This window comes from Ylistrum balloti, unplaced genomic scaffold (assembly GCF_031769215.1).
Source record: "Ylistrum balloti isolate Yb309-2 unplaced genomic scaffold, AGI_CSIRO_Ybal_v1 Utg370058, whole genome shotgun sequence".
Classification (NCBI taxonomy): domain Eukaryota; kingdom Metazoa; phylum Mollusca; class Bivalvia; order Pectinida; family Pectinidae; genus Ylistrum; species Ylistrum balloti.
In genome coordinates this window covers 1089073-1116860 of record NW_026782107.1, presented here as the reverse complement: position 1 = coordinate 1116860, position 27788 = coordinate 1089073, and the positions used below count along the sequence as shown (strand labels likewise).

The 27788-nt window shown below is 39.1% G+C and overlaps 2 protein-coding genes across 2 annotated transcripts; one reads left to right on the top strand and one right to left on the bottom strand.

Annotated features, from left to right (window-relative positions):
• Positions 1–8831: 8831 nt before the first annotated feature.
• On the bottom strand, positions 8832–15328 carry LOC132549472 (proprotein convertase subtilisin/kexin type 5-like). The gene is made up of 4 exons (XM_060213411.1): positions 15275–15328; positions 11799–12492; positions 9463–11723; positions 8832–9170 (listed from the first exon to the last, which is right to left on the bottom strand). Exons 1-4 carry the CDS (start codon positions 15326–15328, stop codon positions 8832–8834), a joined length of 3348 nt encoding a protein of 1115 aa, XP_060069394.1.
• A 661-nt stretch (positions 15329–15989) lies between these two features.
• Positions 15990–24047, top strand: LOC132549471 (uncharacterized). Its single transcript, XM_060213409.1, has 5 exons — positions 15990–16210; positions 16984–17294; positions 18632–18783; positions 22277–22549; positions 23853–24047. The coding sequence occupies exons 1-5, from the start codon at positions 15990–15992 to the stop codon at positions 24045–24047; spliced, it is 1152 nt and encodes a 383-aa protein (XP_060069392.1).
• The last annotated feature ends 3741 nt before the right edge of the window (positions 24048–27788 follow it).

Genomic DNA, 27788 nt, shown 5'->3' with positions numbered 1-27788 from the left:
TAATGCCGCGATCTTGTAAATCGCTGTTTTAAAAGCATCCACAATAAGTTTATTTTTAAAACAACAATACGATTACTATATATTTCAAAAAAGGAGCACAGTGTGGTTGAACTATTGATAAATTTTGAACAATATATTTCACGGAATTCGCTAACGGACATCCCCGACCTGTGCTGTTGAAGAAGATCGAGCTGACGTGATTCTTAACGCCTGCTGTGAATATTCCTAGAAAACAACCATATTAACCGTAAGCAGAGATACGTCTCTGCCGTAAGTAAGCAAAAAAATGGTTTCTTGTATCTTCAAAGTTTATTGTAACTGCGTGACTTGATTTACAGTGTATTTACTGTATGGCGGCTTATGAATCCTTCTCGACATGACGTAAGCGTACAGACCACTGTACGTGCGAGTTGGCGCCATGGTAAGAAGCTAGTCTAGGGGCTTGGTTTGAATTATTAACTAATAACACTTATAAACAAACAAAACTTACAAACAGAACATCAATTTTGCTTTAATCCTTGTCGTTGTGGCAAGATCGTCTTAATATATAACATCATTTTAACTCATTAGACGACACAAAATTGGACTGTTCGTCCCACGCGCATACATTCTTTGAACAAAACATTATTTCGTAAAAACGAAATAATATTTCGAAAAAACGAAATAATATTTCGTTTAAACGAATTATTATTTCGAAATAACAAATTAATATTTCGAAATAACGAATTAATATTTCGTTTACACGAAATAATATTTCGAAATAACGAAATAAAATAAGTATGGAGCATGTCAGTTAACGGGCTCCGTACATACCCGCCGATATGACACTTTTTCAGGGTTTTCACACCCACCGCCATGACACTTTTTCAAGTTTTTGTAGATAAAAAGTTTGCGCTTCGTAGGCAAGGTATAATTAGTGCTCATGATTTATGAATAATATATTTTTGATACTGTACTGATCATGATGTTGACTTTGTTAGAACTTATATTTTTGTCTTTTAGTTTTATTTGATGAAGGTTGATTGTGCTGATTTCTCTAGTTGTCATTGCACCGAGCTACCTGTGAGAAAAGTATTTAAATCTGGGCGATAAAGAAAGCTCAGACTGGGGGTGAAAATTCACGAGAACTGTCTAACATACGCTGAATTTCCAGCCTTGTCAGAGATCGATCAGACCAGGTCAATCAAGTACACAAAAGTATGAACAGCGAGGAACTGTCCTGTGCCCTGAACGAGTGTCTGTCGATATTCGTAAAAGGAGTCTTCTGATAAATCACCTCGTTTTGTGAGCAGTTACCCATCGGCTTACATCTGTACCACGGATCCATGACATTTGCCAGGCAAGCAGTGGGTCGTCTTTTGGTTTCAGTCCCTCCTGAAGGCGGAGTTCTTTGATTGTTTTGGACGGATGCCATTTTATTACGCATCGGATTTTGTAGCTTTAGGAAACAACGCTCAAGTGTGTGTGAGTGTTAGGTGAATATCATTAAGTTAAGTAAAGTAAAGTAAAGCAAAGCAAAGTTAAGTTAAGTTAAGTTGAGTAAAGTAAAATTAAGGTAAGTTGAGTAAAGTTAAGTTAGGTTGAGATAAGTTAAGTTAAGTTAAGTTGAGTAAAGTAAAGTTAAGTTAAGTTGAGTAAAGTAAAGTAAAGTTAAGTTGAGTAAAGTAAAGTAAAGGTAAGTTGAGTAAAGTAAAGTTAAGTTAAGTTGAGTTAAGCTAAGTTAAGTTAAGTTGAGTAAAGTTAAGTTAAGTTAAGTTGAGATAAGTTAATTTAAGTTAAGTAAAGTTAATGTAAGTTGAGTAAAGTTAAGTTAAGTTGAGTAAAGTAAAGTTAAGTTAAGTTGAGTAAAGTTATGTTAAGTTGAGTAAAATCAAGTTAAGTTAAGTTAAGTTTAGTTAAGTTAATAATGGACGCAGGCAAAACAGTGCCTCTATGTCCATATATAAATTTGATCATGACTTGCTTTATCTGATAATTTGTCAAACTGTGTCTATGACTCTCGTCATCGATATGTTGAAACAATGTAGATCTTCTGACGCGTATGTTTATGATTTCGTAACAGAGTTTTTTGAGTGTGTATAGATTTGTGTTTGTGTGTTTTTGTATAACATTAAAAATATTGAACCATAGAAATGGTATTTTTAGGGTCATTTATAAGTAGTGAACTTTCTTTTGACCATCATTCAATGATTGCTCATCAGATTTGACATGTCTGGTGACGAGTGGAAGGAAACTTATACCTTAATATCCTTAATACTCGCCGACTACAATATTAGTGTCGGGATCAACAATGTCTGGAAAAAGTGCGTGGACATACAATGTTCTGAAACATAGTTCTGATATGTTTGAAAAAAGGCAAGATAAAATTATTTTGCCACCGGAGGAGGTCAACCTCTTCAAAATGAAATGGAAAAAATCCAGGATTGATTTAGCACAGTAGGCTACCGTCAAAATAGGAAATCTATGAATGGGATGTAGAGTCGTTGTTTTTATTCTGTATTACGGTCCATCACAGAAATGTGACGGTTACTTTTTTTATTCAAAACCTCTATATGCCAGGACCATATCTTTGAAATGGCATTATGTGATTTTATCCAGAAATGTAAGAGATTCCAAACAGATAATGCTTTCAAGGCCGCTTACGACAAAACAACTTCCGTTTCCTACGGATATCTCTTGATAAACATGTCGCCTAGAAATGCTGAAAATATAGGTTACGCATGAACGTTTTACCTAATCAGGACAGTTTAGCGTACCTTCTAAATTAGAGATAAAATTAGGTTCACTTCATTAAGTCGAGATGAATAGAACAGTGAAGACGCGTGCTCAGTTTACACATTTACTGTATGCACCAGGTCCTGACCAGAGGAAAGCATTTTTGACCACTACTAGCAAAAGCCAACTAAAGGCCCTGTGCAAAGTGTTTTTTGTACAAGGGAACGATTTCAACAGAGTAGTGTTACATAAAAAAGCTCAAACCTTATCAGACGTTCATTAAATCTGTTATGAGCCGTGCTATCTTACCACTGATATAGTAAAGCCAGTATTGTAATTATTGAAGACGAATATCTCGGGGGATGATACCGATTCCCACGACAAAGTACGAAACTCAAGCATCACACGAATGAAGAATGAAGCTGCAGGACTTTTGCAATTTATCGTAAAAAATCTACTTTGGACTGGGATGATACATATCAATTGATTTACAAAGGACAAGTTTTGGAAGATTCACTTATTGTCGATATTATAAAGGATGCCACTAATAAGGGCTCCAAGCGTGAGCAAGCTGGAAACGAGCAATACATACCCCCATACACCAGTACCCCCATACATACTCCCATACACCAGTACCCTCATACATACTCCCATACACCAGTACCCCCATACATACTCCCATACAACAGTACCACTATATATACCCCTATACATACCCCCATACACCAGTACCACCATACATACCCCCATACAACAGTACCACCATACATACCCCCATACAACAGTACCACTATATATACCCCTATACATACCCCCATACACCAGTACCACCATACACACACCAGTACCATACCCCCATACACCAGTACCCCTATACATACCCCCATACACCAGTACCCCCATACATACCCCCATACACCAGTACCACCATACATACCCCCATACAACAGTACCACTATATATACCCCTATACATACCCACTACATCAGTACCCCCATACATACTCCCATACACCAGTACCCCCATACATACACCCATACACCAGTACCCCCATACATACCCCCATACAACAGTACCACTATATATACCCCTATACATACCCCCTACACCAGTACCCCCATATATACCCCCACACACCAGTACCTCATACATACCCCCATATATACCCCTACACACCAGTACCTCATACATACCCCATACACCAGAACCCCCATACACCAGTACCCTCATACATACCCCCATACACCAGTAACCCCATACATACTCTCATACACCAGTACCCCCATATATATCCCCACACACCAGTACCCTCATACCTACCCCCATACACCAGTAACCCCATACATACTCTCATACACCAGTACCGGAATACACACCCCATACACCAGTACCCGCATACATACCCCCATACACCAGTACCCCCATACATACCCCCATACACCAGTACCCTCATACATACCCCCATACACCAGTAACCCCATACAAACTCTCATACACGAGTATCCCCATACATACCCCCATGCACCAGTACCACCATACATACCCCCATACAACAGTACCACTATATATACCCATATACATACCCCCTACATCAGTACCCCCATACATACCCCATACATCAGTACCCCCATACATACCCCCATACACAAGAACCCCCATACATACCCCCATACACCAGTATATATACCCCCATACATACCCCCATACACCAGTACCCCCATACATACCCCATACACCAGTACACCCATACATACCCCCATACACCAGTACCCCCATACATACCCCATACACCAGTACACCCATACATACCCCCCATACATACCCCCATACACCCATACATACCCCCATACACCAGTACCCCCATACATACCCCATACACCAGTACCCCCATACATACCCCATACATAGTACACCCAGTACACATACATACCCCATACACCAGTACCCCCATACATACCCCATACACCAGTACCCTCCCCCCCCATAACCCCATACACCAGTACCCCCATACCCCCATATACATACCCCCAGTACCCCATACATACCCCCATACACCAGTACCCCCATACATACCCCCCACATACATACCCCATACATACCCCCATACATCCATATACCATACATACCCCCATACACCGGTACCCCCATACATACCCCATACACCAGTACCCCCATACATACCCCATACACCAGTACCCCCATACATACCCCCATACACCAGTACCCCCATACATACCCCCATACACCAGTACCCCCATACATACCCCATACACCAGTACACCCATACATACCCCCATACACCAGTACCCCTATACATACCCCCATACACCAGTACCCCCATACATACCCCCATACACCAGTACCCCCATACATACCCCCATACACCAGTACTCCCATACATACCCCCATACACCAGTATCCCCATACATACCCCCATGCACCAGTACCCCCTTACATCAGTACCCCCATACATACCCCCATACACAAGAACCCCCATACATACCCCCATACACCAGTATCACCATACATACCCCCATGCACCAGTACCCCCTTACACCAGTACCCCCATACATACCCCCATACACCAGTACCCCCATACATACCCCCATACACCAGTACCCCCATACATACCCCCATACACCAGTATCACCATACATACCCCCATGCACCAGTACCCCCTTACACCAGTACCCCCATACATACCCCCATACACCAGTACCCCCTATACATACCCCCATACACCAGTACCCCCATACATACCCCCATACACCAGTACCACCATACATACCCCCATACACCAGTACCCCCATACATACCCCCATACACCAGTACCCCTATACATACCCCCATACAACAGTATCACTATATATACCCATATACATACCCCCTACACCAGTACCCCCATATATACCCCCATACATACCCCCATACACAGTACCACAGTACCCCCATACATACATACCCCATACACCAGTACCCCCATACATAGCCCATACACCAGTACCCCCATACATACCCCCATACACCAGTACCCCCATACATACCCCCATACACCAGTACCCCCATACATACCCCCATACACCAGTACCCCCATACATACCCCCATACACCAGTACCTTCATACATACCCTCATACATACCCCCATACACCAGTATCCCCATACATACCCCCATACACCAGTACCCCCATACATACCCCCATACACCAGTACCTTCATACATACCCTCATACATACCCCCATACACCAGTATCCCCATACATAACCCCATACACCAGTACTCCCATACATACCCCCATACACCAGTATCCCCATACATACCCCCATACACCAGTACCTTCATACAAACTCTCATACACGAGTATCCCCATACATACCCCCATACACCAGTATCCCCATACATACCCCCATACACCAGTACCCCCATACATACCCCCATACACCAGTACCTTCATACATACCCTCATACATAACCCCATACACCAGTATCCCCATACATACCCCCATACACCAGTACTCCCATACATACCCCTATACACCAGTACACCGATATATAAACCCGTATCCCTATACTCTAGTACACTTTGAGACGGGATACTTTAGGTATATTAAATACCATTACAGCTATAGAGTATCTCTATCGCCTGACTAGAAATACGAATATCTTTTTCTGAAAAGTAACCTGTCCTTTAGATTTCAAAGATTTAAATGTACAAATGTTTTTAAATATAATTCAATACTGGAAGGTTTTAACTGGAAACGTAACTTCTTAAAAGTGAAAGTAAAAATCGACATATTGTTATCGTTTGCTTGTGTGCTAACGGGATTGTGGTCTATTGATAAACGAACCTATAAAACGCTGAAAGTTACCTGTACAAATAACACACATTATTAAACTACAAGAATCATTAAGATTTGATATCTTTTACTCTCGGCTAAAGAAAAACACCAAGCAAGCTACATACTTTATTATGAAATAATAAAAAAAATCAATCCTATAGCCATGAGTGTTATGTCGTATTCAAACAGGTAATTAGTTTTTTTTATATAGCATTATTTGACCAGATTAATTGAGGAACACTAAACAGCAAGGATATTGTAACGAACGCAAGTGTTTGGTTTCATATTTTTGTTTTCGGAATGGGTCTTGTGAGTATATTTGTGAACGCATGAGTGAGTACAAGTGGTGTGCAGCCGGGAAGTTGAGAACGGCGGCCATTGTTTGTGATACTGGTTTACCCGTGTTCGGGTCAATTTTTGGGCCGTATATGATATGGAATAGAGCCCTGTACATTGACCTGGGTATTTTTTTTCTTTCATTCGTAATTTGTTACTTTAGTTGGATGTTTTCTCCCATATTTAGCTTTACCCTATAACTGGTCAAGCAATCTATTTATCGATGCGTGTCCACTCGAGCATAACTATTTGTTGTTATCGTAAACAGGTGTATTAGTTGAAATATCATTATCAATAGTAAATGGATACTTATGTTTATTATATAAGCGTTACTTAACTGAATTATTGATATATATATATGTAATTTAGTGACAGTTGATATGTTTATTTTACTTAGTAACGTAGTTTTGTTCATGCAAAGTATGTATAGAAGCCCTGAGCTGCATATGGCAAGCCATTTTAACATTTAATCCTATTTCCTCTTAAGATGAAGTGTGGAATAAATTTATTTCACTTAAGTGAAATTATTTTTGTCTTAAGGTAATTAAACATCTTTTCGCATTATGATTTATTTCACTTAAGTGTAAAACTATTTCACTTAAGTGAAATAATTTTTATAAGTCTTAAGAGGTTTATTATTTCACTCCTATAGATTCACATGATGGGCAGCTGGGATGAGCACGACCTAGAGCCAGCAAAAAGGTGACTTACAGACCTTCATCAAGTGGCGTAAGGACCGACTAGACGTCATCGGTGTCAAGGTGAGCATTGTGACGCTCTCAGGCAGGCTACTTGGGGGAACCCATTATGGTACCAAGTTTCTGGATTGAAGGCCAGCTTTTTTGGACCGAGATTGTTAGCCTCATCATCAGAGGTGTTTACACTTTCTTACCATTTATACTGCTAGCACGGACTGTGCTAATGGAGAGACATTATTCACGGTCAATTAAGGATTGATTGTCTATTTTGTTGCTTGCATGGACTGGTGAAGGGAAGTGAACCTCGTGCAAATGGAGTGAACTGCGAAGCATCAGTCCATGCAAGCAACAAAATAGACAATCAATCCTTATATTTATATTTACTATTTTAAAATTCCCGCTGAAACATTATGCCTTCTACAGACACTGCACTACATGACAGTGATAGTTTGCTACACTGTTGTACTTATCGTACATGTGTGTATACATTTGGAACAGCAGTCATCAAGCTGCTCTCGTCGTCAAGACAACGAAACAAATAGTTATTGGAAGTTTTTATTTGTTTCATGTTTATACACTTAAATATATACATATCCAACATGAAATGGTCATTCATAACAAATATTAATAATGTTTTTTATAATCAAAATAGCTAACATATTCAGAAATATTATTTTTACCTCGCAGTGTTAAATATATTACGAGATGTGATTTGAGTAAACAATGTATTCCTACGCCGACAGAAAGTGATTCGCCGCTCAGAAAAAAAGCACGAGACCCACTTCTTTCATTGGGAAATGCAACGAAATGACATTACTAGTTTCATTGAGGCGGAGCGAAGTCAAAATGTAAATATCTAGTGATGTACCGTGATGTATTACAACTACTACCCCTCTATCTGTGAAGAGACTGTAAGGTATACTAATACTAGTGTTGATAAGTGATAGAATGACAAAGAGTGTGAGAGTGTGAACTTGTCTGTATTTAGTTGTATTTCATGTAAATAAATTTTTATACATGTAATTATTCTGGTTTTCCTGTGTCTTTTGTCTTGAATGCTAAACCGAGGCTCGTTACATATTTCAGACACCACTGTTTTCGTAGTCCATGTACAACAATTTTCAGGTAAAGAAAAATAACAGCAGTGCTGTTCTTGTTGACTCTGTAGATCCAGTTTTGGCACTGAAAAAAGACTGATGTTGTGTCACTTCTATCATGTACTCAAATAACAACGGTGGTAATTTCATACGTCCTTAACATGGATTTCTTTGACGAATGTGCCTTCAGTGTTACAAATGTCTCCCTCAACTACACTTTCTAGTCTATGTTGATTGTTTATATCAAAGGTAACACTATCGTCAGGTGTGTGTGAAAGCACCTCCACGTCCTCCCCTAAACATGAGGCTAGTTCAACGAACTCGACAGTCTGTCGTGGGAGACGTGGTGCTGTGTCAGTATCACCTTGCGCGTCGACAATCGCCCTATTCTGTACCACTGTTGTGCTATCACTGTCCCTGGATGAAAGGTGAACTGTTGGTCTTGTTGAAACATCATCTGAATCCGCATTCCCCACTTCTTCATCCTAAAACATGCAACTTTCATATAAGAAGTTTTACATCCTCACTACAGCCCTGATATCATTACTGATAGATATGGAGACAAAACACATTTCTCGCTTTACAGATAAATTATTCTTAAATAGTTAGTCTTTTTGCAGGAAAATCTTTATTCAGATTTTAATGATATAACACATCTGTAACAATGTCATATTAAACATTTTATAGGAAACAACTGAATGTTTTTGTGAAGAAAAACACAACCAATTACGGACGGACGGACGAACAAACAGGGAGAGGCAGTAATGAAATACTTACCATATTTTTAGGTCTTGTAATGAGGAGACATTTAGTCCTTCGGGAAATGGCATACGCTCCCGCCAAGCAGATAAAGCCGGCTAAGCCCAACAATATAACGGCAATAGCAATACCAATTTGAAAGGGGACGCAATGATTATAACTGTCGAGATATGTTCTAGGAGGGCATAGTTCAACACATTTTGATTCGTAGACATGGTGACCTTTAGAAAACCTGCATTCGGATTCGTATATACACGTATTTTGCGACGAAAGGATTTTAGTTCCAGAGCAAGTCTTGAGACAGCTGTTCCACGTTTTTATTGGATCCGATAGTGGACATTCTTTCACACATGTGCTGTTAGATTCTAAAACCATGTACGAAGAGGGGCAATAATCAACACAGGTTTTGTCAAATGTAAGCTTTGGGCAGGCTCGATAGCATTTTGTGGTATCTCTGCTATAGGAATGTTTAAATGTAAATGGGTGTGTCTCTGGGCACTTGTCAACACATTGGTTTCCTACAGCGAATTTAGGGCACTTTTTTATACACGTAAATTCCCCGGAAATAAACTCGCTATCAGGACATACTTTTCGGCAGAATTTCCCACGTGAAGAGAGGTCAATGTATCTGTATTCAGAGGGACAACCTGAAACATCTTCACACACATTCTCGATAATGAATTTATCCGTACATCTCAGTATACATCGATTGTGTTCCCTAAGTAACGGTGGTTTACATGCTTGTACGCATGCCCGACCTTGAGGAGAAGGTGCTGTTAGGTTGAAGGTTGCTGGACATTCTTCGACACACCTATTGTTGAACACAAACGGATTACTTGCAGGACAGGTGTTGTAACACGTGTGATTCAGTTGAAGTAGAGGAGGTTTGCATGCTGCAAAGCAGTGATAACCACTTTCATCTCTGAAGGTTTGTGATGCAGGGCATTCTGAGACACAGGTTTGTCCTGACAGGAATGGGGATTCTGAAGGACAAACATCAGCGCAAGTGTTATTTTCGAATATGTTTTTGTCACATGTGGATTCGCATTTGAATGCAACCTCATTTCCATTCGTTTTAAAACGATAGCGGAAGCGACGATCCTTTGGACATAGTTCTAAACATTGACGGTTTGGGTAGTAAGACGCCAATGTTATGGGACATTGATCGAAGCAAAAATTGTCCCATGTGAAAGTTGTCCCGGGGCAATCGTCAACACATATTAATATATACTTTCCATTGTCCTCCTTCTTGTATGTCTTTGGCTTGTCAAAAGGACATTTGTTAATGCAATTCAATCCAGATAAAACAGTTGTGTTTGGGCAACGATCAACGCACGTCATATTATATATATACTTCCCGGGACTTTTACTAACCTCAGTGCATGTGTCAACACAATAATTGACAGAGACAATAGTTGTTGTTCTCTGATAATAGTAAGCATTAACTTTTCTCTGTTTTGTTGCATAATAAGGATATGAAGAAGGACACGTATCGTTGCACAATCCGTCATAAATGTACTTGGCACTTTCCGGACAGAACTTTTGACAACTGTAGTTATAGGATACCAAGGAATTTGGACATCGAGTCACACACTTTTGATTATTAATAAAAGGACTTTCCGTTGGGCATTTCTCAACACATGTGGAATTATAAGAGAGAAAATTCCCTGAACATTTGCATTCAGCCCAATAAAAGATAGGGTCATTGCATGATGTAACACAATAATGCCCTTTAGAAAAAGGATGCGAAAGTGGACAAACTTCCAAGCATGTATTATTAAAGATATACTGATTAGGAGGGCAACGTGAGATACATGAATCGTTGAAGTGAAGTAAGCTGTATATGGAACAGTCATTATTACATTTCCCACGATAAACATATTTGTGTGTTTCCGGACATGCCCTAACACAGGATTGGTTGTAGGCATAATATCCTATAGAGCATTTATCTACACATACTCCCGAATCATTGAATAGATTATCTGGACACCGAGAGAGACACGTTTGGTTTACTACCAACGGATTAGATTCTGGACACTGGGTGACACACGTTCCATTAAACATGAGTTTGCCGCTTGAACATTCTGCAGCACAATGATCGCCGTCAAGAACTTGCGATGTTCGACATTGTGAAATGCAGGAGTAGGGCTTGGACGTGCCATCTAATAGACTGTGATTTGTAGGACACCTATTGACACAAGTGGAATTAAATACATACATGTGTTTGTCGCATGAGTCTAAACAAGAAATACCATCGGAAAACATACTGTCAGGACAGGCTGATACACAAATTGGAATTTTGACCAGTGGAAGTCTTCTTTTCGATACGAGAATGATGGATGAGGAGACTGGACATGATTTTACGCACGTTTTGTTCCAAAGGAACTCAGCTCCCTTTGGACATTGTACTTTGCATTCATTTCGATCAATGGAAGTAAAATCTGGGCATGATTCCAAGCAGAATTTCGTATTAAAAACGTCAATATCATAAGGTGCTTGTCGTGGGCAGGATGATTGACATGTTCTGTTATATCGAAACATTTCGACAGGACAGGCCCGAACACATGAGTTACTGTAAAGCACGTTTAAAGTAGAACACTCGGAAACGCAAACACCAGACTCATTATAAGGATGGTGCTGAGGACATTCGGACAGACATGTGCCGTTGTAAATGAGTTCAGACTTATTTGAACAACTGTAGACGCACGTATACTCGTCACTAATCATTCCATCGGGACAATCCGACCAGCACTGATAATCAAAGCAATATGGCCTGTCATGGGGACAGAATCCTTTTGGGCATCGAATGGGTGTTGCTTCGTCTTGTTTTGCTGTCTTCGGCTGCTCAGTAACTTTCGAACAGTTGGAAGAAAAGGATCTACCGCTAGGGCAAATATCCATACAGAGATTATACACTTGGAATGGTGCGTGAGGTGGACACTCGTCGGTGCAGTTGGAGGAGAATTGTATTTGATACGACCCGTACGGACATTCCAATAATTCTTCCTCTTTGTAGTATACTAGAGCATTCCTTCCAACGATGACAAACTGAAAAAAAGTGGCAAACGTTTTCACAACGAGAAATGATTTTCATAACCAGAATATATAATAAATAACAAATTTAATATATGTCAGAACATTAAAAAAGACATCACAATATCAGACTCGCGAATTTAAGTCCTATCCGTAAGAAAGAAGATCCACGCAGAAATCTTTGAAAACCACTCACCTTGATTCAAATCTATAATCATGTTCTATATTAGGTAACACAAAAAAAAAACCTCACATAGATATAATCGATTTTTTCTTCCACACTGGATTTGGCTCATTTTGACAAAACTAAGTACCTCATTGTGAAGCAAAACATAGGGAATTGATAAAATGTACAGTAAACCTGCATGTTACCAAGATCGTAATTCTAACTCTTTATAAAAAAACGTTAAAAGTTTCTAAGCGTTTTGGACAGAGGAAAGATTGATTCAAGAAACATTAATGATATTCAGGTTTAAATGAACTTGAATAGAATTTTATACCAACTTTGTATATCCTGTTATGAAAAAAACCTCCATCTAAATAATCTATTTCCTAACGCAATGCTTCATTCCAAGCAACTTCTTCTTTTTTGGTTGTAGGAGCTTTCTCCGTCGGGGCGATTTTACAATAACATTGATATGAACCGTTTTTGAGCTTGTCTGGTAAAAAGGAAGTATAGTGGTTAAAGCGGCAAGAGGAAATACACCAACAATGACATTTTGAAATATATGGCGCAATGCCTGCTATCTAAAGAAGATTCCGTACCATCATCAATTCCGAAGAGGAGATGATCGGAGATAAAAATGATCATCCTTTGCAGTGTGACTTTTTTTTTTACTTCAGTTAGTAGCACATACTAGTAGACAATTCGAAATTCTAAGCTCTGTATCAATTTGACTTTATATTTAGAAATGTTTGCTCTTAATCATTTTTGTGCATTTATGTTGCCCAACGTATTTATTCAATTTTTTTCCTTAGTTTATCTATTTATCAAGATGCCAAAATAAAAAAAAAATGTCATCCGATTGGTTTGGTTTTTTCGGTTGTTTAGACGTAAATCAACATTACACTTGAATGTTACCATAGACAAAATAACCATTACAAAACCATTGAATTAACCCGAACTGTTTAAAATAATATATTTCATACTACCTGTACAGTTACGATGATATAGGATTGGTTATCCATGCAAACGGATTAAACTAAACTAAAATAGTAAGAGGAAATTTCCTTGACGAGGGCTGTTATCGCAAATTGATAACCTAAACTAGCAATAAATTTATTTTTAGACCGTGTCATACAACAAAATAGTTATTTATTGTTTGTGTTAGTTTGTCGACTTTACAAAAAGTAATCTTCACCTCGACCTGCTGATCCTGGTAATATCATCTTTCTCCGGTTGACAAACTCTTGTACAAAATAGTTGTTTATTATTCAGCTATCAAGAAGCAATAAAAGCACCAAACTTGGCACGGTTCCAATTCGGGCCCTGTGATATCTACTTCTTTTTATTCAATTAACCTGTGCATATCTGCACTGGCACTGAACATAAGAAAAAGTAGGTATGGATTTCTTGGAAAAATACTTTCGCTTTCACAAGAGAATTTTCGGGGAAATAAGGTTAAACTTTTGACAGTAAGATTAAAACACGTTTTCAAAAAAGGGCATAACTGTAGTTTCAGGATAACTGTTCATAAAATAAATAATACTGTTTGAAAGAACAGGTAATTACACATTCCTGCTGTGTATTCAGACGAGGGATCGAGCTCGGATCTCTGTCGTGATAATCGTAGGCTTTACCACCTGCGCCAACGAGCATGCTTCTCAACAGAGTGACAGAAACCAAAACTAACATTATGTACAAACCACCAAGACCCGACGACTGGGTAACAGGGGCCGAATATAACACTATGTTGAAACCACACCGTCCCGTCGGCTGAGTGACAGGGACCGAATATAACACTATGTTGAAACCACACCGTTCCGACGACTGGGTGACAGGGGCCGAATATAACACTATGTTGAAACCACACCGTCCCGTCGGCTGAGTGACAGGGACCGAATATAACACTATGTTGAAACCACACCGTCCCGACGACTGGGTAACAGGGGCCGAATATAACACTATGTTGAAACCACACCGTCCCGTCGGCTGAGTGACAGGGACCGAATATAACACTATGTTGAAACCACGCCGTCCCGACTACATGGGTGACAGGGGCCAATATAACACTATGTTGAAACCACACCGTCCCGTCGGCTGAATGACAGGGGCCGAATATAACACTATGTGCACACTACGCCGTTACACTTAATTATTCAAAATCTGATGAACAAAATGAAGAGTTAATTCAAGCACCAACTATTTTATCATCACAAATGATTTGATAAATGTGGTAATACCACACAGAGCAATAGAAACCCGGAACATGTATTGCTGTTTATTGCACCACGTTTACACTCTACCAAAGGAACTAAAATATCGATAGAAGTATTTTTAGATATCTTGATCATGGACCGTGGCAACAGTGCTGTATTTGTATACATGCGCCTGTCACCTGACAGTGAAGGGCGGTTTTATTTTACACTATACCTGGAAAAACACCGAGGCAATGCAAATCGAAATTAGGATTGACACTTCATAAAACAGGTAAATTAGTAACAGCAGAGACGTGTGATATATACGTCTCTGGTAACAGCCATCATTGTAATTAACTTAATAACATCCTAAATGTGGAAAATGGGATCAAATTCTAATCAGTAATTAAAAACGGGACAACAATTATCTTGTACCTACCTGATGTATAGCAATAACTATTACGATTTGCAGCAGACGCTTTGATTCCGCCATTGTTGTTGTAAATCTAGACAGACAGGGTTTAGGCGAGCTGCTCAGTGTAGGTAGGGGTATGTATAATGTTTGCACAAATGATTCACTCATGTGTATAACATATGCTGTGTGTCGACTCCGACTGAATAACCTATTAAAAGAAGTTCTTATGAATGAATATACAATTAAAGATTCGATTGACAAGGTCTTTGTTATCGGCATATTTATCAATATCAGGATACAGGTTGTTACGCCGCCAGAGTCGCTTAAATCCGGGATTCTTGTTCAGTATTTTGGTCCGGACATTAGTTTTACCCACCGGAAGTGGTTTCGTTTTGATAACGTTTTGCAGACATGTGTTGTCGTCTGCCAGCTACAATGTATGCATGCCAAGTCTGGGATGCTCTATAAACAATCCAGAATACCACGACAGTGTAGGTTTGTGTGTTTGATAATTTGCTTGCTGAAAATTGTAGTGTAACATAACGCGTGGTTCTGTCTGTGTGTCGAAATGTCAGATAAGTAAATTCTAATGTGTGATTATTTGTTATTTCTGTTTTGTAGTTGTTTACGGCTATCAATGGCAATAAAGAATAGCAAGGTTATTCGGAGTTGAAGTTATAAATTGTCGTGGAGGCGTAACACAGGTGATTAATTCAAACCTTTTTTCTGTTGCAGAACAATGGTTGATAATGAGATGCTTCCATTATTAGCCAACGAAAGTTGTGTAGAAGACATTGTGCCATTCATTGATGACATAAATGAGTGTGAACAAAGAGTAGCCATGGTACAAGAGAGAGCTTTGCCATCCGGGAAAGAGTACCATTTATTTATATCCTTCTCAAATGAGGATAAACCTTACGCACTGAGCCTCAAAAACGCTTTGGAAGGACGTGGTTTGAAGTATTTATATCATTTTAAGGTCATAGTGATTAAGTTAGAGTATTGACCGACTGTGAGAGATGTAAAGTTACATACATGTTAATTCGCAATGTCGAATTCAATTGATAATTTTTGCTGGTTTTCTAGACTATAAAAGGTATGTGTCAAATGTGTGAGAAAACTTATTCGAGTATTCGACTTAAGTTCGAATGTTTAGTGTGAAGTCTGGCCGGGAAAAACAAAATACTTCGTATTGTATATGAGTTTTATGAGTTCGTTTATATGTTAAATGGTTTGTGATCCCCTTCACATATGCCTTTATAATACCTTTCTGTGCCATGTATGGTGTGATAGGGAATTTTGATCTCTTCGATTCGGCTCGTGTATATTTGACAACTCTAAACCTCTAAAGCATCACCTCATATAAAAGCTTGAAGTAATTCCTTCGTAATGACACGAAGATTCCTAAAAATGAGAAAAAGACCAGGTGTTCCAGATGAGTGAGCGTCTTGTGCTCTTGGTAAATCCAAGAAACTAATTCAACGACCTTAAATGAGAACAAATATTAAGGTGGCCTATATTGTTTTGAGCAAGAGGAGCTTTATGCATATATATTTGGAAAGGGCAAGTTTTGAAGCAAAGTTGATAATTATATTGTATATGTCACGAACTAAAGTGGAAGTTGGACTATGTATTGAACTCGTACGATATGTGCAAGATAGGGTATTCAGATCTGGTGTAAATAATGGCATTTACTGTCCATTCTATTTCCTGTGTCCTACTTTATGTTTCAGATGTATGGTGGCTGACCAGGGTTTTATTGCCGGAGTGCCTATTATGCGGAATATCGAAGTGTTCATAGAGAAAAGCCACAAACTACTTCTCTTGGTATCACAGCACTTTTTACAAAGTTCCTATTGTGATTGGGAAGTAGAAATCGCACACTTATACGCCGCCGACAATCGTCGAAAAGATTTCATGATAGTAGTGCGATTGGACGAGTCTAAAATGCCACGGAAACTGGGATACATGACCTATATCAATGGTGTTGATATGGACATAGATGAAGTTGGACGTAAAGTGGACGAGGCATTCAATAATCATGGTAATACATTTAAACATCACCTTATCTAGTTGAATCTCTTGTGGGATCAATTATCCATGTAACGACGGTGAAATGAGTATGGATTTCTGTCGTGGCTATTCTTATTATTTCTTAAAATTAATTTTGATATAATTTATTTGATACATTGTTGCGTATTTTCTAGGGTTACTTAAGATTTTTAAAACGGCGTTATTACGACTTTTAAAAGCGTTATTACGAATTTATTAGCGTAATAACGACTTTCGAAAGGCGTTATTACGACTTTGTTCGTGTAATAACGCGATTTAATATTTTTTCCCTTTGAAATGTTGACCTTTCTAGGCTTTTGTTAGTTTTCCATGTATTGTATTAAAATTTGATACAAACATTCACAAATAATGTCGACAAGTATCACAACAGCACTGTAATGTTAGATATAAACTGATCAGAAGTTTTGGAAAATTGAATAGGAAGACATGACATGGTGTTTATGGTAATGAGTGATATGTTGATGAAACTAAACTATGATGTAGTAACAACAAAAAAATTCGGGCGTTCTTCACCGTCCTGTAATTAGCGAGTGGTCGAAAGGTAAGTAACAGCGCATTGCAATTTAGAAAAGAGTTGATACCTTTTTACAACAGATCTAGTGAAAATAACATATCACCATATTGCCATTTAAAAGGGATCCTTGTAGTTCATGTACACGTAATAAAAATGGCTTTGGGAATTTTTAAGTTCCACAATTGATTTTGATATGTAGATCAACTTAAGTATAAATTATGATAATGAAAAATTGATATCTTATAAATCAATTTCCCACTTTCAAAGAGTAAGGCTTGTTTTGTAATCGAGGAAATTTAACCTTCCTATTATCCAAGGACGAACAATGCTATTGTATCAAAACTCAGCATTACAATTTTGTTTATTACCAGGTAAGAGCAATACTGGCTTAATTGGATTTCAAAATGTATGATTTAAGACTAACAGTGTCTTATGGGGGCTGGGCGAGTTGCTGAACCATGTATGTTGGTGAATATTTTTTAATCAATTCACCCTGATATATAAGGCAAATATTGTTTGTTGTTTCCATTTAATATGCTTGTTAAGTCTCCTGGTTTCTTTGATGCTAACATTGTTCTTATTCGGAAGTGTAATATAACATTCTTTGATTGACCAAGACCAAGACGTACAGAGTGGGCGCTGTCGATAAAGTGTAATAATTTACCTTTTTAGAAAACCATGTCTTATTTTCAATGTTCCTATTGCTATCTGGTTATGAGTTTTCGTAACAAGAAGAATGTATCAACATGTGTGTCGGAATTTTCTTGACAGGCTGTAGTCTGTTGTTGTTTCAGTTACGAATATCCGCCAAATTGGACGAAACGGTCAGGAGATACTACGGAAGAAACCATATGAAGCATCACAAAAACTTTGCTGTAGTTCAAGCTCTCAGTTTGACGATTTATTTGAATCAGAAAGGGATTTAATAGAGCCATCGTCTATTCGGGTTTGTATTTGAATTGCTTTTGATATTTTATCAACTAGTAATGTTATTTCTTAAAATTATAAGTTGATAAATATTATAATTAAGACCTATAAGTGAATAATACCATTTAAAAATTATATGATTAAAAAATGAAATTTATTGAAATTGACATTTCAGTGATAAATGCACCTTCCCATTTCAATTTCATTTTCAAAGAGTTTTATTGACATATAGATACATAAATGACAAAGGAATTGGACATCAGGAAGGGCCAATCTAAGTTCTCTCCCACACATACCAACAATAAGACTGAATACATTAACGTACAATATAGTTTTTGTTCGATATTTTTTTTATTTCCTCTGCTGTCTCTTATATAAAAAATTTAGGCATCATGGACAAGTCAAAGAAGGGCGAATCAGTTGCAAGGGGCTATTTATTCCATTATTTCGCTATATAGTATTAATATTCTTATATTTGTGTTGAAAGGTGTCATTTACTTCTTTGTCGTGTTTTGAAAATCATTATTAAGGGACCACTGTGAAAAAAATCAATAACAACTCAATGGGCTATTTTTGAATTTTAGGTCGTCTAACGAACTATACATAGTCTATGGGAAAAGAATTTTACAGAACCTTAAGTGTTGTATCATTTTAAGAAGACGTGTTCGAAAAGACTTTCGCAAAGTACAGAAAAAAGTTTGACTTAAGGTGTCTCTTGTGAAAGATACGTCATCAAATCACCAAAACATATTACTTGATCAAGAGGTTTAACTAACCAACGAAATATATGGGGTATTAAAAATGTAAATATCAGGCATAACCGCCATACTACCTGGTACGATTCTTTTGCCAACTGTCATGGGAGCGTTCTATCCCACACATGCTCAATTTGGTTCATGTTTAATGACATAGTATGGCTTGGAAGCGTTCTATTCCACACATACTCAATTTGGTCCATGTCTGATGACGTGGTATGCCACTGGATCATTCTATCCCACACATGCTCAATTTGGTTGATGTTTGATGACATAGTATGGCTTGGGAGCGTTCTATTCCACACATATTCAATTTGGTCCATGTCTGATGACGTGGTATCCCACGGGATCATTCCAACCCACACATACTGCATTGGGTTCATTTCAGATGACATAGTATGGCTTGGTAGCGTTCTATACCACATATACTCAATTCGGTTCATGTCTGATGACATGGTTTGCCATTGGAGCCTTCTATTCCACACATATTCAATTTGGTCCATGTCTGATGACGTGGTATGACACGGGATCATTCTATAACACACATTCTCAATTTGGTTTATGTCTGATGACGTGGTATACCTTGGTAGCGTTCTATTCCACACATATTCAATTTGGTTCATGTCTGATGACGTGGTATGCCACGGGATCATTCTATACCACACATTCTCAATTTGGTTCATGTCTGATGACGTGGTATGCCATGGGAGCGTTCTATCCCACACATACTCAATTTGGTTCATGTTTGATGACATAGTATGGCTTGGGAGCGTTCTATTCCGCACATATTCAATTTGGTCCATGTCTGATGACGTGGTATGCAACGGGATCATTCTATACTACACATACTCAATTTGGTCCATGTCTGATGACATAGTATAGCTTGGGAGCGTTCTATCCCACACATGCTCAATTTGGTTTATGTCTGATGACATAGTATGGCTTGGGAGCGTTCTATTCCGCACATATTCAATTTGGTCCATGTCTGATGACGTGGTATCCCACGGGATCATTCCAACCCACACATACTGCATTGGGTTCATTTCAGATGACATAGTATGGGTTGGGAGCGTTCTATCCCACATAAGCTCAATTTGGTTTATGTCTGATGACATAGTATGGCTTGGTAGCGTTCTATACCACACATACTCAATTCGGTTCATGTCTGATGACGTGGTATGCCATGGGAGCGTTCTATTCCACACATTCTCAATTTGGTTCATGTTTGATGACATAGTATGGCTTGCGAGAGTTCTATACCACACATTCTCAATTTGGTTCATGTCTGATGACATGGTTTGCCATTGGAGCGTTCTATTCCACACATATTCAATTTGGTCCATGTCTGATGACGTGGTATGCTATGGGAGCGTTCTATTCCACACATTCTCAATTTGGTTCATGTCTAATGACATAGTATAGCTTGGGAGCGTTCTATCCCACACATGCTCAATTTGGTTTATGTCTGATGTATGGTATGCAACGGGATCATTCTATCCCACACATACTCAATTTGGTTCATGTCTGATGACATAGTATAGCTTGGGAGCGTTCTATCCCACACATGCTCAATTTGGTTTATGTCTGATGACATAGTATGGCTTGGTAGCGTTCTATTCCGCACATATTCAATTTGGTCCATGTCTGATGACGTGGTATCCCACGGGATCATTCCAACCCACACATACTGCATTGGGTTCCTTTCAGATGACATAGTATGGGTTGGGAGCTTTCTATCCCACATAAGCTCAATTTGGTTTATGTCTGATGACATAGTATGGCTTGGTAGCGTTCTATACCACACATACTCAATTCGGTTCATGTCTGATGACATGGTTTGCCATTGGAGCCTTCTATTCCACACATATTCAATTTGGTCCATGTCTGATGACGTGGTATGACACGGGATCATTCTATACCACACATTCTCAATTTGGTTCATGTCTGATGACGTGGTATGCCATGGGAGCGTTCTATTCCACACATATTCCATTTGGTTCATGTCTGATGACATAGTATGGCTTGGGAGCGTTCTATTCCACACATACTAAATTTGGTCCATGTATGAAGACTTGGTATGGCTTGGGAGCGTTCTATTCCACACATACTAAATTTGGTCCATGTATGATGACGTGGTATGCCACGGGATCATTCTATACTACACATACTCAATTTGGTCCATGTCTGATGACATGGTATGCCATTGTAACGTTTCTATTACTTCCTGTCGAAAATTATTGATGCATAGCACTTAGAACCTTCCTAAAGCTGACCGTCTTTCACTTTTTGTCAATTTTTTTGCCTTTTTTTGTAATACACGTGCAAATGCTGTTTTAGGTGGCAAAACTTACGTATTGTTTGAGTACGGGGTACCCCAGTTTAATCCGGCTAATCGTTTTTCATTTTGCAAAGATCTTATTGGAAAGCATATGAAAACCCTCTCCCTATCGACTCATCATTCAGTTAGGGGTATGACATACTTCAAAATGAAACACTTCAAGGAGTGCGACCAAGTTTATTTTAACAAAAGAAAGTCATTTTTGATTAAATTACTGAAACTACTGAGTTTGTGGGTACGTGCATCTCCCTATCTGGTTTTTGATATTGTTTCGTCTAATTTTGATTTCCCGACTCCTAGACTCCTGGAAGTTACAATGTCGTCTCTATCATTATTTAGTCATACTGTATTGCAAATGTTTCTTTCTTTTGGTTTCGATCATTTGACACAGTACATTTATGAAATTCATTTTGTTACAGAAATCCGCTGAACTCTACCGGTCACTGATATTATGTGCCAACGACCATACCCTCTTCAAACGCTATGGTCTGTTTACTTTCGGTCGAAAAGCACTTTGTTTTCACTTTCTTCTTTTGAGCGGCATTATTGCATTATTTTCATCATTTTACCTGCTGGGAACAACACTGGCTGGAACAGCCTTCACACTAAATATGTTGGCTCTTTCTTCCTTTGGGTTTGCAGTTCTGACTATAAGTCTCCATGGACTTACTGTTTTTATCCTTTTCCGACAGGTATGTATATTAGCGCATTTCAATTTTCTGTACAAACACAAGTTGATGACTAAAGTGATAGCTTTATGAGTTTGCAGTATGTCGTTGACTTTTCTTGGAGTCAAATTATATTTTAGATATAAATTTTATAAAGAAAAAGAACAAATCAATGATGACTTAGTGTTGAAACGAGTTTCTATTCTGAACTGAAATTCCTAAAGGCGAACAGCTTTGCAATAATATCGCAGTCGCTGCACATTTGAAACTATGATGTCTGTTGTTGACTTATTTTTGAAAAATAAAAAAACTGCTGTCTCGTGATAATTTGACGAAGACAATAAAATAAAATTTCGATATGGTAATATGTATTGAGATAACTTGTATCGTATGTTTTCATGAAAATCAATCACATTTTGGCTAATTTTCAGATGATGAGTAAACTCTACGCAATTGTACACAAGAACACAGACTGCAGGTCACAATGTTATCTCGTTTTACCGAGACACCAGAATTTTACCATGCTTGTATCCTTGTTCCTACATGGACAATATCACAAAATATAATATTCTAGCGGTGATCTGATTTTACAACTCTTCACGGTGAAAGTACTGCGCTGACATATGATTGAGATAATTTTAATTTCTGTGTGATGCTTACATAGTAATTATTTTAGATGCCCATATCTATCATTGCGCTAAATTTCCAAAACCTTTTCAGTGAAAAGATTGAAAAAGACAAAAATTCAATGGATAAAATTTAAATTATTGCTAAATGAGGTCAGCACCTCTCTATCTCATGTAATTTGTTCAATTAACTGTTATGAAGGTACTTCCTTATCTGATTTTGACCCTATCGTACAAAGTGTTTACAAACCCTTTATATACCTAAACTGCATAAGATTTCCTTCATATATTACGATATGAGACCATGCTGGGTGAGTTATTTTTTACCATTTTGTTTGCATATTGGTTGCTTTGTTGAATACCATGTTCTCATTTTGCGAACCTGACATTAGTTACTTGAATTTACCAAGGTTTGCATGGCGGGTGTCATCGATGAAGCAGAAGACGCTGTAACGGGACGAGTATATTGCCATACAAACAAGAAAAGAGACGAACACGGATATACACTTTGTACAATATATATTTACATTATGCACATAATACCACAATTTTTACAAGTATCTACACTAGACTATACACTATATCTACAACATTTCGTTTGGACCTTCCCGACTCTGTCTTAGTTCCGACAGTCCCACAGGTACAGTCCACCTATGTATCCACACAGGTCCACACACTCATGAGTTTCAGTTCATCCACAGAGGATCCAAAGCATAGACACTTCCACAAAGGAAAAGTTACAATGTCACATAATGACGTCATCAGTTCCACGATCCACCAATAGCAGTGAAACTACATCCACAAAGAATAATGCAGCTCCCAACAGTGGGGTTCATGAGCATAACCACCAAAGTAGTGATGAGAGGGGAATTTACGAACGGTCGGGTATGTGCTAAGTTCAAACTACAACAGACAAAATTGTACCCAAATCACTTAAAATGCCTAAATTTAGCACATTTCCTTATGAATAATATTAAGAAGACACTGTTTCAACCCAAGAATGTAATAATAATTGAAATTAAACTTTGAAAATATTTCCACAAAAACACCGGTCAAGCAACCTTAATATTTAAACCTTCCAGCGGGGTGAAATATATATACACGTGAATTTCACAAACGAATGCTCTAAATTCCCTAATCTACGATGTGCTAAATCCAGATTACTTATTATAATAAATTGGTTATCAAATAACTATTTATCAACAGTTTTAAACAGTAGCACACCTGAACGTAAACAATGTCACACCTGTACGTAAACAATAACACACCTGTACGCCTCATATAGGACGCATTACAAGGTACAATTTGATATTTACAGTGTGTGCAGCTTAGTTACGGTTACAATAAAGAACGGTACAACATAAAATATCTTATTTATAAGTAGAAACTCACCGCAAGCAGTCTTTTGCGTTCTTGTAAGAAAACATGCACCCGCTATTGTCAAATATGTCCGCCTCTGGTTAAATCTCGGCTGATCACGCACGCAGGTGCGTTATTTGAAGTTAACGAAAGGCGGTAAACTTAAAAACTTATATACATGCATAATTACATTCTGAACTGAAGGCCTTGTTACATACGCCCCCACAAAAGAAAAATAAAGAATGTTTTTCTATAACCCATTTTTTAAACTAGGCAAGGTCTTCAGTACTGGATCCACAGCTTTTCATGTTGGAATATCTGACTATAATTCAAAGTCGACTTAGACAGTCAGCACCAACATTATCCTTTCCCGGTATAGCTCGGATTGTAAATCTGAATGGCTGGAGGAGGAGTGTCCATCTCATCAATCGGGAGCTTGTTCCCTTCATCTTGTTCAAATAGACAAGAGGTTGATGATCCATCTCAAGTACAAATGGTCTTCCGTAGAGATACCGCTCGAACTTTCCGATTCCCCAAACTACAGCGAGGCATTCCTTTTCTACGACAGCATACGCTTGTTCCGCACGTTTCAGTTTCCGACTGGCGTACGCGATGGGAAATGAAATTTCATTTTCTTTCTGGAGCAATACAGCACCCAAACCATAGTTTGACGCGTCCGTTCGGAGTGTAAATTCAGCCTCAAGATCAGGAAGTTTCAAAATTGGTTCGCTAGACAACGCCTTTTTCAATGTGTTGAACGCAATTTCCTGCGGCTCCCTCCAGACTAACTTGTTCGGCTGACCCTTCTTTGTCAAATCAGGAAGAGGAACTGATATTGCCGCGAAGTTGGCGATGAACTTCCGGTAAAATCCTGCCAGTCCAAGAAAAGACCTCATCTGAGTTTTGGTCTCTGGACGTTTAGCGTCAATAATGGCGTTTACCTTGTCTGGGTTCGGAAGTAATCGTTGATTTCCCACCATATGACCCAAACACTCCAGACTTCTGTATCCAAGTGCACATTTGGTTGGTCTTGCCGAGATTCCCGACTTCCTAAGCCTCTCGGAGAGATCTCGAAGAACCACGACATGCTGCTCCCATGTGTGCGTATATATCAATATGTCGTCGAGGAAACTTTCTATGTTTGACATGCCCTTGAGAAGTATTCTCATCAATCGACAAAATGTGGCAGGGGCGTTGACCAGACCAAAGGGCATCACTGTGAACAGGAATAACCCGACAGGAGTTGTAAAGGCAGACTGTCTTTCGTTTTGACGACGCTTCCATCGGCACCTGCCAATACCCTTTGCTGAGGTCAAGTCGGGAGAACAGCTGATGTCCAGCAAGTCTAGAAAAGATATCATCAATATTAGGCATCGGTTCCGAATCAAATACAGTTATCCGGTTGATTTGCCGATAGTCGATGCAGAATCTGTTGCTACCGTCTTTCTTCCTTACGATGACGACAGGGGCAGAGTAGGGTGAATCAGAGGGTTCTATGACACCCATCTTCAACATCTTCTCCATTTCATCTTTGATGGTTTCCTTTATTTGGAATGGAATGGGGTAAGACTTTGCCCTCACTGTTGTCGTTTTAATGACATGCTCTACGAGGTTAGTTTTCCCTGGTAAATCTGTTAGGACATCACTGAACCCCTTCAGTAAGTCGTTGATTTCCTGTTCCTGATTTTCGTCGAGCATTTCGGAAACGGCCACATCACGGACAGACTCAGTTCTAACCATGTTCGGAACTGTTTCAATCCTCGAGGTACACATGTCACCTTAAAAGTCCCTTTCTGCCTCTTCATCTACGACAGTCGCGCAAACAATTGATAGGACTCCAGCTTCTGTCTCCATAAGTGCACTTGAGGTGCTTTCACGCTCCACATATCGTCTAAGAAGATTGGCATGAAGTGTTTTGCTTTTCCCATCGATGTTGACGACATAATCCACCGATCCTTTTCTCTCCTCGATGTTGTAAGGTCCGCGCCATTGCATGAGCAATTTATTCCTTTTCGTTGGCAGTAAAACAAGAACTTTCTGTCCCGCTTACATGACACGGTTACGAGCCTTCTTATTGTAGTACTTGGCTTGTCGGCGTTTCGCCGATTTCAATTGCTCCTGAGCAAGCTTGCATGTTTCCTCCATCCGTTCTTTGAGATCGATCACGTACTGATACGTCGTCTTGACCTCTGGATCCTGAACATTTTTTGTTCACAGCTCCCCGAGGATCCTCATTGGACTACGAACTGTTCTTCCATATAGGAGCTCAAAAGGGGAAAAACCTAAACTCTCTTGACGAACCTCACGATATGCGAACAACAGGGCGTTTATGTATTTATCCCAATCTTTCGGTCGTTCTGTACACATCCGTTTGAGCATCTGTTTTAGTGTCCCATTGAACTTTTCCACAAGACCATTGCACATGGGATGGTAAGGTGTGGTCGTGAGCTGGCGTATCGAGAGGAGCCGACTTACTTCTCTCATCACATCTGAAGTAAATTGACTGCCCTGGTCAGTCAATACTTCTCTAGGAATACCAACTATACTATAGACGTCAACAAGAGCTTCCGCAACGCGTTCCGTTTCTATTCCTCTGAGCGCAATAGCCTCTGGATATCTAGTGGCATAATCGACGATGGTTAGGATATATCGATTTCCACGATCCGTAGGTGGCTGGAGAGGTCCTACAATATCAATTGCAACTCTCTGAAATGGCATATCTATCAATGCCGTTGTTCCAAGAGGTACTTTCGCAACATGACCCTTCGGAAATGTTCGTTGGCACGCATCGCAGGACCTGCAATACCTTGTGACGTCTGCGTTGACACCGGGCCCCAAGATGACCCGACATCATCGAATCATGTGCTAAACAAAGGACTGTTTCTCGATACTTCTTTGGCACTATCAATTGCTTGAACGTCCTTCCATTCTCTACTCCTGGGCTCTGATATTCACGATAGATCAAACCACGGTATGTATAGAAACTTGATCTCCCACCATCTCGTCTCTCCTTTACGTCGCCTTGTTTGACCATCTCTCTGATACTGGATAAATCCATATCACTTTGTTGTGCGTCTATCAAACCTGATGGCTGAGCATCTTCCAGCGCTTTAGGAACTTTTAGTTGCCGATATGGTCGTTGATGCAATTGCTTCTGAGCTCTAGTTTCTACTGCATTGCTCACCCCAGCACACTTCCATTCCCCATCTGGATTATCCGGAGGTCTTACACCGTCAATAATCCCAGTGATAAGGTCATACACTGGCGTGTCCATCAAT